Raw genomic sequence first — 12,800 nt, 5'->3', positions numbered from 1 at the left:
CAAATTAGACTGTGCGGTTCCTCACCCAGGATTGGCTGAGTTTTAAAAGCGACTGCGCGTGCGCCCTACAGGCAACGGTTAAACATTGAGAAGTGAACGAAGATGTGAAGGTCAAACGGTGAACACAGATTTTAACAGTTAAATGTATTAGTTTTTCTCAGTCGCTTTGGTACATGTCTCGAATCAAACTCACAATTTGCAAAACAGTAAGTGCATTTCTCAAAACAATTTGTACAAATAGCAAAACACCATGGATAACCTGCAAAAGCCAATCTCTTACTCAAAATCCTTAGTTCATCTCTCAAAAGTAAATATCTGTGTCAATGAACATGTCAGTGCCATCAGAATGACAAGTCCTTGTGTCATTGTATACGGATAAGACAGTCAAATTGTTTAGTCATGTTGTCAATATAACAGTTTACTCTGGAGGGATGTTCTGATGGAAACTATGGCTAAAGTTTTGATGACAATTATTGTCAATTGTAAGTTACATCTCAGTGTATGTGTGAGTGTAATTGCAAGAGAATGGAAAATATTCAAATTTACACTCTTACTGTTTGTACTGTATTTTATTGACAGAACATGTCATTGAGATACAGAAATGAAAAGACAGCACTGAATAGCACACAAAAAAAAAAAACCTAAAGAAGAAATGTGAACATAGGAAAAACTGTACATGCGGTGCTGTAGAAATTACATTAAGGAATTACAATCTTCCTACACCTCTTGACGATCCTGTCTGTTGGGCCACAAATTCTCATCCACATCACAACGAACATCTTCTCTTGCAATGCAGCGTGGAAAGAATCTTTTTGAGTGTCTTATCCAGCCTCTGCTGTGATGTCGTCACATGCAGCATCTATGGCAGCCAGAAGGGTCATTTGTGTATGTGGCTGACGATCGTATACTTTCCATCTCCATGCTGAGAAAAATTCCTCAATGGGGTTAAGCAATGGAGAGTAGGGTGGGAGGAACTCCATCAGCATCCTGTCATGGGCAGCAAACCATTGCCTGATGATGTTGGAACGATAGAAACTGACATTGTCCCAAACGATCACATACTTTGGCAGGTCATCTCCAATCTGACCCCTCTCTTGTTCAGGGATGAGATCCCTGTAGAGGGTGTCTAAAAAGGTGACAAGACGCTCTGTATTGTATGGCCCAATAATGGGAATATGCGTTAGCACACCATTCTCAGAGATTGCACAACCCATGGTTATGATTCCGCCCCGTTGGCCCGGCACATCAACTGTAGCTCTGTGGCCGATGATATTTCGACCACGCCTTCTACGTTTTGTTAGGTTGAAGCCAGCTTCATCCATGTAGAGGAAGCTGTGCGGTGGTTCACTTGCTTCCAGTTCCATTATACGCTATATCCAGAAGACACAAAATGAGTTTTATGAATTACATGCATTTACATTTTGGCCAAGATACAGTTACATCAAATGTATACAGCACATATTTGCTATGGCTGTAGAAAAGAAGATGCAATGTGTCAAGTTCACACTTACTGTACTGTATATCACTATACAATGTTGTACTGTTTACTCTGAGGTACAGTTGCTGCATGCTCATACATGTTTTACCTGTACATATTGGTAACGCAGCTCCTTCACTCTTTCACCATTTCTTTCAAACGGAACAGTGTAGAGCTGCTTCATATTCATTTGGTGTCTTTTCAGCACCCTATCAATGGTTGAGATGCTGACTGTTGTTTTGAAAGATGTTGTTGTCCTGTATAATGGCACTTTTTATCTCCCTGAGTCTTATTGCATTGTTTTCTATTACCATGGTGCAAATGGCCTCCTCCTGTTCACGTGCGAAAAGGGGCCCTCTGCCACCCCTGTGAATTTGTCTTGCAGTCCTATGTGGGAAAAAAATTAGTAAGGAAAGTACAGTGTACAATGCCTATTGTTAGATTACATACCTATTCTGTCGAAGAAAAGTCTGAATAATCGAGGACACAGTTGTTCTTCCAACATTTGGCTGCACCCTTCGACCAGCCTCGGCCATTGTAAGCCCATGATTGAGAACGTGGTCTACGAGTGTGGCTCTAATCTCATCAGGAACACGCATATGTCCTCGGCCTCTTCTGCCTCTTCCTCGGTTTTGCCTTCCAACTCCTCCACCACGCAGCCTCACTCCTCTTCTTCGTCTTCTCTCTGGCTGTTGACCCCGTCCAATTCCTTGTCCTTCCATTGTCAAACATTGTAACATTCTGTTGCTCCGGCTATATATATACCTGCTAGTTGATGCTTCATGAGAAGCACCTTCGTTAGAGAAAGTCAAGATTCACCTGGGAGCAATTTACCAATTCAGGACAGATTTAGAAAAAAGTCTAATGGAAATATAGAAAGTATAGAAATATGCTTGACATATTATGATAACTTGTTCAACCATTTTGCATGTAAAGACTTATGCTATGAGCTTGTGCCTAAATGTTGTGGGGGGTGAGACTATTCAACAGAGACCCAATATAATACATTTTGATCAACATGACATAAGCAACTGATAATGTAGGAAACAACAGAGAATTGTACATAATCATTTGCATGGATGTACCAAAGCATTTGCAACTTGTTCAAAGAAATGAGAAACTGCTTTTTTGATGTGCACAAGTGACACAATGATGTGAGAATTGAACAGGTAGTTTTGAGAATTTCAATTCTGATCTGAGATATGTACCAAAGCGACTGAGAAAAACTGTAATATCAGTGTTGGAGAAAGTATTCAGATACTTTATTTAGGTCACTTACCAAAAGATCGGATTAATTTGATTATAATACAAACATTCACAATTATATTAGTATTATACATATATATTTTTTAGGCTATTATCTTATTACAGGAAAGTAAAAAGGTCAGAGAGTTTGAGACACGTGGAAATCACACTGACAAACTTAAAGTGGCATTTAATTGTTTAAATTATTTTATTAATATATTCATTCATTTTTATTTCATGCTTATCTTACAAACCTGCAGGATCACTGTCTTGATTGGCAGCTTCTCTTTATATTAATTTCAAGCAACAATGCTAACAGACATTACACGATCACACCAGGGCTTTTCCAATGATAATAAAGTAAATTACGTATAAAGTCAAGTAGATGAACTCATTCAGTGTATGGGCTGTGACCAACATCTGGAAAGAGTTACATTTTATTTTTTACAGTAATAATGGTAAACCAACACGTTTTGGGACAGTAACTGCTTTATTATTATTTCAATTATGTAATATATTAATCTAATTAAATGTATACCTAATATCTAATCTAAAGAATCGATCAAAGCGTGGCTGAGCTGTTGGGTTTCGTTCACTCTGTATTTCAGTGCTTGCCATCTTGCTGTATAAAGCTTTCAGATGGATGTAATCACTGCGGGTGGGCGGATCGATCCCCAACACATCGATATTATTGATACGAAGTCTCGTTTTAGGTATTGATACCAGTGTCAATAGGATACAAAAAACTGATCCATCACATCAACACTTTTCTTAGTGCTGCAATATTTGTATCTGTTTCTGTGCGCAGCGATGACCTCTTTAGTTCAGAAAATCCTCCTAGTTAACACATTTTCACGGACGTCATCAGTGACGTGGTTTTCTTCATTTTGACGTGACTGATGACGTCCGTGAGGAATATGGAGATGTCCACTACAAACACACCATTTCTACCTGATAATACAAGAATGTAATAGGCTAGTTGAATTAATATCACACCGTGCCCACAGCGACACTGGGCCAAAAATAAAACAAAAAAACAAGACACACCAGGCAGTTAAATTAACATTTCATCTAGGATTTTTGGACAATGCAACAACTACACAACATCAGCAAGGAAACACTAATATTAAGGTTAGGTCAACACTAACGGCAGCTTTTACTGAAGCTGTCAGTCTAACACTGTGGGAATTTAATAGCATCCCTACATTGTGTTGTGTTCTTTGGAAGTGTAATTTGTTTAGTGTCTTATGGATGATTGAACTGTTATTGTACAATAAGTTAATACATGGGACCCCTGTTAAATATTGAGGGGTTAACTAACACTAGCTAAACACGATTACCATAGATAATTTTATATGAATCACTACTGCACAGCAGTCTAATCTAGTAACCTAGATTAAAATTACTTAGATGTTGCTAAATGAAATCCTTTTAAAAGTGCCACTCCATGAACGAAATATGCAGGTTGTGCAATAAACTGGCAGCTGCTGGAATAAAAGGGAGGTGCCATCTAGTAGTTAGATGTTATCGACAGCGCTAATGTATTAAAGTCAGGATAAACTCTTTGGAATAAGTGGACGGCTCTTGAGTAGATGTATTTGTGAGAATGAGGTGCTATATGCAGCTAGTCAGTCTCTAGTTCAGTGGCCTATTAATGCGTTGACCTTGTAAATCATCACCTGTGTTTTTGTATGACCATCTATGTCAGTTGGCAGGGTTCTTCTCACACCTGCTGTGGATACTAACAGGCCGGTCCTCTGGAGGCGGAGTGGACTTTACAGCTGACTCTTTGTTGGGGAGATCAAAACGAGCATTTAATGTGTTTAGCTCAGCAAGCTGTTTCCATGCAGATGTAGTATTTAAAAGCTAGTGATCACTGATTTCCAGTAGTAGTTAATATATAGTTTATGTATTAATTATATTCTTTATATTAATGAAAGTTTTTCAGTGAAAGTCATAGTCGGGGCAACACAAAAGTCAACAGGATAAACTCTTGAGAAGAAGTGGGCGGCTCTTAAAAGAGCCTTTGGGTTCGTGTGTCAGCGGGTCTGGATCAGGTTTAGCCTCCGAAGCCGTACAGGGTGCGGCCCTGCCTCTTGAGAGCGTACACCACGTCCATGGCGGTGACGGTCTTAGCTTGTGAATCTTATAATTATACATCATAATGTATTTGTTAATTAGGATATCTTCTGTATAAATATATCTGCAAAGTAACTAGTGACTAAAGCTGTCAAATAAATGTAGTGGAGTAGAAGTAGTACTACCTCAAAACTGTACTTAAGTAAAGTGATTGAGTAAATGTACTTAGTTACTTTCCACTACTGCTGCTCAACGGTTCAACACTCCTCTATGATATATATATTTTTTTGTTTTTATCTTATTACAAGGAAGTAAAAAGGTCAGAGTGAGTTTGAGACACATGGACATGTTGTCATCACTTCACAATATGACCAGAAATATCTTATAACCATAGTGAAAGCTACTATCCTAGACAATATTAAAGACTCCCCGTCGGGGAATCGAATCCCGGTCTTCCGCGTGACAGGCGGAGATACTGTCCACTATACTAACGAGGAGAGGTGACGTGATTACGTCACAACACCCAACCAATGACTGTGTAAATTTCGCACTTAATAAAAATGTGACGTGATTGGTTTTGTTGTTGTTGTTGTTCTTATGCAACAATTACGCTACTCATAACATTTTAACACGTTTTTAATCGAATTACTACACAGTAAATCCATATCGCTTATAATTGTCACGGGTGGTACTTTTCACTACGGTTGTTATATAGTTTTGGCCACATGCGGTTGAATGTAATTAATTACATTCCTCAAGTACTGTATTTGAGTCCAATTTAGAGGTAATTGTATTATATTATATCACTTATTGTTTCTAAATGTAGCACTTGAAACAGTTCAACATATTTAATGTATACATTAGTTATATTTGATGTAGTTGGATGATTCTTGCAATTTTTGGATTGTATCTACATGGTTGAACTTATTGTAAGTCGCTGTGGATAAAAGCGTCAGCTAAATAAATGTAATGTATTAGAAATAAATTAATAAGTAAAGACTCCCCGTCGTGAGCACATAAAACCAATCACTGTGTCTTATATATGTTCACGTCATGCGTCTACGTCTCAGGTGCTCTTTATTGTACTCATCTAACAATAAAATACATCTGTTTACTGTTGGATGAAATGTAAAAACGTGTTGATGTATAGAAATTTATATCCAAATGAGTTACCATTATTTATTGATTAATTTATCAAATTATACATTTATTTATATACTTATTTCAGCATTTACTTATATATTTGTTAATTAAAATATGTATATATTTTTGTATTTTAGCATTATTAGGCATATATGTATTTTTTTAAATATTTTAACATTTCTTTAATTGAATTATTTTAGCATTTATTATTTTATTCATTACTTAAAATATCTATTTATATATTTGTAATTACTTTTTCTTTTATTTATTGACAAATGAGTCAATTTGGTCCTCCACATTTATCAACAACTTTAACCAACCAGCAGTTTGCCCAGCAGGGGGCGTCCTCCTCTGTCTCCAGCCTGAGGTCAGGATGGAAGATTTAAAATGCCTAAATGAAAACAAATCAAACTTCACTTAATTCAAGTCAGTTGTAACACTGGTGTCTATGGCAAAATGAACTGAATTTGTCCCACAGTTCCCGATTTTTACATGCAGACATATATAGTGGTTGTGCTTGCAGATCTGCATATCATAGAAGTCTACGCTCTCCGAGTGACCTTCTAGTTTCATTTGTTTTTATTTAGGTTCCCGTATTCTTTAAGAATGATTTCCAGAGCCTTTTTTGTTGGCAGTTGTTTATTGAACGATGGCTGCAGTTTTAAAATGTCCTCACCCCAACATCCAGATGTGTTTCACTCCAGATTATCACAACCTCCTGGCTGCTCACATACAGATAAAATGGCCGATGTGACACCTGAAACAAAGTCATTAACTAAACTAAATGTAAACAGTTCACTGACAGCTTTTGTAACACAATGAGAAATCTTCAAAATACAACGTTAATAATAATTCATCCGACAGAAGCAGATTCTTAACTTTAACATTTACAGCATTGGTTGAAACAGTCTGATGCATGCAGGGTTAAAAATATACTGTTGTGAAACCAGAAAAGCATGGGTGGTGGTGTTTTAAAGCCTGTGTGACTGAAATGTAATCTTCAGGCAATGCGGATGTTAAATCAGTGGCTTCCAACCTTTTTGGCTTGTGATCCCTTAAAATAAACCTGCTTGTGACTCCTTCATCACTGGTGAAACTGGCTAACAACATGCGCAGTGTGCAAACAAATTTTCCTTCTCAGGTTGTTTTATTTGAACAAGTTTAAGAGGCCTGAAGAAGTAAAGTATCCGGTATTTCACCAGAAAACGAGACTTAAGAGTCTGTCGGTGCTTTGAGCCAAATGCTAACGTCACACCCATGATGCTAACATGCTCACAACAGCAATGCTAACATGCTGATATTTAGCAGGTAGCATGATCACCATCAATATTTGGTGTGTTAACATGCTAACATTTGCTAACTACAGAAGTACAGCTGAGGCTGATGGGAATGTTATTAGGTTTGCAGGGATTTGGTTATAAATTTAAATATTGGACAAATTGAAATTTTGACCTGATGATGGTTCTGGATGAAAACTTAAGGGATCACCAAAGTCATTACACTTCGTCCTGAAGGGAACGTGAATGTCTGAACCAAATTTCATCACAATCCATTCAATAGCTGTTGAGATATTTCACTGAAAACCACAAATGTCAACCTCAAGGTGGCACTAGAGGAAAGGGGGATCACCAAAGTCATGAGGATTCATGATCTGGGAACCGCGGATGTCTGAACCAAAGTTTGTGCCAATCCATCTCGTAGATGTTGAGAAATTTCACAGGAAAGTGAAAACTTATCTGACCTGCTGGTGGCGCTACAGCAAAAGTCAGAGGATCATCAAAGTCATGAGGATTCATGATCTGGTCACCACAAATATATGTACCAAATGTCATAGATCCATCCAATCGAAGATATTTCACTAAAAAGCTAAAAATGTCAGCCTGCTGTAATCAGATTCATCCTCTGGGAACCATGAATGTAGGAACAAAATTCCCAACAGTTGTTGAGATTTCTGAATCTGGACCAAAGTGGTGGGCCGACCGACAGACATTGCTATCCATATAGCCGCTCGCATGGCTAAAAACACCACAAGTTAATAATTTGGACTCATCTTTCACTTTGGAACAAGCTAATTGTATATCTGGCGTTTACACCTTAGTTGTTGATGTTTCATGAAAATTAATTAAAGGAAAACTGAACTCAAACAGGAACAGATGGCGGCTCTGAGAATTCATACCCTAAAAAAACAAAACAAAAACGCCATTAATATGAAATGCTCACACAAGTCAGTTGTATGTTTGCTGTATGCATGTATGTTCTTTGCATGTTCGATCAAATGACAAGAGTCCAGTACCACAGGAAAAAAAATAAACTCAAGAAATAATAAATACAATCAACCACATGAAACCACAGTTAACAGTGTAACAACCAACCCTCTCAGAAACGTTGAGGATGAAGGCAAAGCAGAAGTAATAGTGCATCTGTAAGCTTAAAGAAAATGTCAAAAGGTTTCGCACAAACGTCCAGTGACGGCTGGAATCAAACGAGCAGGAGTTGGGACAAGAGTGCAAAACGATAAAAAAAAAAAAATACAACAGCGGAGCCATTTTGTTTCTTGGAGACTGCTCGAGCTCTGATTCTTTCAGCTTCAGACTGAAGTGAAACTCGATGTGCCAACTTGTCTTTCAAACACAACATTTGGTGTTGGGCCCCTGCTGACTCTCCACTGCCACCTACTGTTCTTTGTACATTGTATATTTCCCCTGTCACTTTCAAAGTTCACATTAGGTACAATGCACACAGGAAATTACACATGGCAGCTTCAGCTAATATGCTCGTAATGACAATGCCAACATGCTGATGTTCTGATCTTAGTCTAGCGTGTTAGCATGCTAACATTTGCTATTAGCACTAAACACAAAGTACAGCTGAGGCTGATGGGAATGTCAGTTTAGCAGGTATTTGGTCATAAACCAAAGTATTGGGCAAATTAAATTTTTTACTTGATGATGGCGCTAGATGAACGTTTGTACCAATTTTCGTAGCAACCCATCCAATAGTTCTTGACACATTTCACTCAAAACCACAGAAAAATCCAACTGAAATTAAATTGCATTTTTCTTCTGTGCTACAGCACATATCTGCTCTGTAAATCACTTGTCACGTGTTCTCCTTTGAGAAAAACTAAAACGAAACAAGAACCAAAAAGGTAGACATTTCTGGTTTCTATTTTTTGGTTTCATGATGGTGCCCCCTAGTTTTGCATTAATTCGACATAATACCGTTCCGGTATGTGTCTATGTACATGGAGACCTTATTTCAATACGGCTTCCAATGAGGTTTCTATTTCTCTTTATGAAAAAATCAGATATTTTTTACACACATAACATCCATCCTCTAAGGCGCATCAAACTCACATTGTCTGGTTCACATGTGATGATGCTGAAAACAATATGCATGTTTTACATCGATGGTCACGTGAATGAATTTGTGCCATGCGGATAATTTCTCTGTTTATCAGAGATGTAGCATGTTCTCCTGTTGCTACACTACTTTGGAGAAAAACTTTAACAGATGGTACACATGCGTCGGTAATAATAGAAAAGCCATAATACCCTTGAGGCCGTTCTTTACTGTGATAATACTGAACATTCAACAGTGATGCAAATGTGTTAGCAGACTGGAGTTTTAGTTCCTGAAACATTTTTCAGACACAAAGTTGGAAGATTTGAACAGAAAGATGAGATGCTAAGGTGTCATATGTTGATGGATGGATGGATGAAATGTCTGCAGTGTTATTGAAACTACACACATAACCTAAGAGGAATGGCTTATTGGCTATTGTAAGCCACTTTTGTTCTAGTGGTGCTAGCATAAACCTCTTCTATGAGGAAGACAGAACTAAAACACATCAGTGGTTCAGGTCGGGTTAGGGTAGTATGAGACAGGCTCATTCAGGTTGGGTCTTAAAGGAAATTGTTTGATATTTTGGGAAATGCTTACTGGCTTTCGAAGCTATTCCTTCGTGCAAGGTGTTAAGGGAGCGCTTCTACATTAGCTAGCAGCTACCTTAGCATGACATCATGACATGTTTAGTTTCCCCACTTCTCTGAGGAAATGTTGCAGTTAAGCGTAGTGTTACTCTGAAATAGTGATAGACCGATAAAATCGGGCCGATTATCTGGCATTTTGAGAGAATCGGCAAATGCCTGCGCTCACGAAGCCGATAAACAACAAAAAAAAATCGTCTGCGCACACATCTGCAGGCGGCCTTGTCAGTGTGGCTGCTGCGAAACAATGTTAGTCACCACCTTCCGTGTTATTTTCTATTTCATTAATGAATAACAATTCCATCTAAAACAACATGTTACTGGTTAAGATAACCATGTATATTAGATTGTAACGTGCATGGAATAATGTTCTGTAAATAAAACTCTGTTCTGCTTCACATAGGTGAGTCACAGAATCACACTAAAGACTGTCCTCCTGGGTATTACTGCTATCATATATACACTATATAAGAATCATAAAAAATATTATTAGGAATAGGTTGTTACGGGGTCAAAAATGTTTTGTTAGTCTGTTTAACTTGTAGGTTTTTACTGTATTGTTGGATCGAAGACAAGGTAAGAGATTAGGAGTCGAGTCATGTGCAGGTAGTATTTTCTTCAATAAATAGATTCAGTAAGGTGTGTGTACATGTGTGTGTACATGTGGAGACATCCATCAGACACTTTACTCATGCCACAGGTTTCTTAAAGGAGCAGTCCAACATTTCAGTGAAATCCTCTTGTTCTCTTGTGTTTTCCAGAGTCAGATGAGAAGATGGATTTCAGTTTCATCTTTGTGGATCCAGAACAGAGTCTGTGTGTCCTAGCTTAGCAAAATAAAACTAGCAGCAGGGGGAAAATACACCTCTTGGATGTTGATTGTAACTACTCTATCAATCTAATCACCTATCCAACTGGGGTCTGAGTCGCTTGGGCTTGGCTGAGAGATACAAACTCCGTATTTCTCACTTTATTTTTTATTTAGTTATAACAGTTTGAGTTAACCTCTCATTTTGAGAACTTAGTGAGGACAAAGTATCTTGACCAACTTGTTGTGTTTGTTCTCAGACTGCATCCACAATAACTCATTTAATTTTTAAAAGACTGTTTCTGTGTGAACACAACATGTTATTAAAGATCTCTGTCCACACTGAAACACCTTAACAATAAGAAAATGGCCACATTATTATTATTTTTTTTTATGTATGGTCAATTGTTTTGTCTTTAGGTTTGCTTGTTTTTCTTTGTGAGTATGTATTTATTTTTATGCAGGCTTCTTGTTATTTGTTATAAGAAATGCCGGAAACCGAAACGTAGCTATTCCATAAATTCACCACAAGTGTTGACAGCGTGCAGGAGCTGATTTCTGTCTTGGAAGACAGGGAATAAATCTAAAACCTCATAGCATGCTTTGGAAAATACTTGGCTAATGTATTTTTCTTAAAAATCATGTTACGAAAACCTTCAAAAAGCAGTGGTATGGCCCTTTAAGGGTTGATATTAGGGTTAGTTTAGGGTTCAAGGATGAACATTATCAGTGGAATGTCCTCATGAGGATATGTATATGTGAACAGCAGGCACATCTATCAGTGTGTGTGTGTGTGTGTGTTTGTGTGTGTGCGCTATGACAAAGAAATGTGCGTATTCCAGTGTTTACAGGCTATAATGACAGCATGTAATATTTATAGTGAGTGGCACAGCGTTCCTTTAGGTTCGGCAGTGAATATGAAGTTTTCATGCGACTGTCATGTTCATGTTCATTGTTACGTGTCTTCATGCAGGATTCTGCTTTGCATTTTGTGTGTGTGTGTGTGTGTGTGTGTGTGTGTGTGTTTGTTTTGCTTCACTGCCTCTGTATTTTCCAGTCAGTGGTTGACTCCACCTCCAGCAGCCTGAGTGCAGTTCAGCTTGCTGAACCCAGACAGCGTGACGCGTCCGTGGGTGTAGATGTCACGGTTGGACCCCTGGTTCATCCGTTTGATCAGGTTCTTCTCGTACAGCAGAGGGTGGTAGGCGCCGAGCGTGCAGGCGGCGTCGAAGAAACGCTGGTAGTAATGGCAGAGCTCCGTCTTCCTCCGGGACGGCAGGAACTCGTAAACGTGCACCACCTCGCACAGCGACATCATCAGGACAGTGCCTGGGCAGGATACAAAGGAGAGGAGACTTTAAAAGATGTAATATTTTTCTGACACAAGAATAGTTTTATAGTTTTCAGTAGGGATCGGTATCAGGGCTGATCCGGACATATTTTAATGGATCGTATCGGCTAATATAAAGCATATCAAAATCCAATCAATCTTTGGCGCCCAGCTTGGTAAAATACACAGTTCGGCTAAACTCCAACGATAACAAAACTGTTCTCTCTCTCCTCTCCCAGCTCAGTGTATAAAACATTCAGGTAGCAGCTTTCACCAGTTAAAACAAACGTCATCTGCAATAGGTCAGATCAGCTGTCACTAATTAACAGATTCTGTTACTGCATTGCCTATTTCCCACCTCAAATGTTTTCAGAAACACATTTCAGTGTACTGTTTAGCTGTAATTTGAGAAAGTTTGTGACCAGGCCGGCATTTTTTTCCTGCTTGAAAACGGACCAAGCACCGCCCTGTCGCTCTGATTGGTAGGTCTATTAAATTGTGCCCCCTCCCAGCGCTGACGTTGCTGATACTTTTTTCACGTTCTAGAGGCATTTTTTATTTTTTTTTTTATTTCCAGGGTAGATGCACTTCAGACAGAACTTTGGGGTTTAGTGACTCTTTAAATTACTCGGATCAGGATCAGGGCCATTCTTTAGAGGCCCTAAATCATCAATCATCTTCTTACTATTATTAATGGGGTCCTTCGTAAACACACAATGTTCTGCCAAA

General features: G+C 38.4%; 2 protein-coding genes across 7 annotated transcripts in view; both read right to left on the bottom strand.

Annotated features, from left to right (window-relative positions):
* Window positions 1-183: 183 nt before the first annotated feature.
* On the bottom strand, window positions 184-2,703 carry LOC122888296. Its single transcript, XM_044222594.1, has 2 exons — window positions 1,587-2,703; window positions 184-1,370 (listed from the first exon to the last, which is right to left on the bottom strand). The coding sequence occupies exons 1-2, from the start codon at window positions 1,665-1,667 to the stop codon at window positions 822-824; spliced, it is 630 nt and encodes a 209-aa protein (XP_044078529.1). The 5' UTR covers window positions 1,668-2,703; the 3' UTR covers window positions 184-821.
* A 5,473-nt stretch (window positions 2,704-8,176) lies between these two features.
* The window catches only part of st6gal1 (ST6 beta-galactosamide alpha-2,6-sialyltranferase 1), a 29,681-nt gene continuing 25,057 nt past the window's right edge, over window positions 8,177-12,800 (bottom strand). For all 6 annotated transcript variants that reach the window (XM_044222581.1, XM_044222578.1, XM_044222582.1 and 3 more), the window contains one exon: window positions 8,177-12,070. In XM_044222581.1, the coding sequence (XP_044078516.1) occupies window positions 11,799-12,070 (272 nt within the window). In that variant the 3' untranslated portion in view covers window positions 8,177-11,798. The remainder of the gene's footprint in view (window positions 12,071-12,800) is intronic.

This window comes from Siniperca chuatsi, linkage group LG14, assembly GCF_020085105.1.
Source record: "Siniperca chuatsi isolate FFG_IHB_CAS linkage group LG14, ASM2008510v1, whole genome shotgun sequence".
NCBI lineage: Eukaryota > Metazoa > Chordata > Actinopteri > Centrarchiformes > Sinipercidae > Siniperca > Siniperca chuatsi.
This window is presented reverse-complemented; position numbering and strand designations above follow the sequence as displayed.

Coding starts and splice junctions, on each gene's coding strand:
- LOC122888296 (XM_044222594.1), bottom strand. CDS start 1,667: ATGAATATGAAGCAGCTCTACACTGTTCCGTTTGAAAGAAATGGTGAA. Junction 1,371..1,586: donor TGCGTTACCAATATGTACAG/GTAAAACATGTA, acceptor TTCTGGATATAG/CGTATAATGGAACTGGAAGC.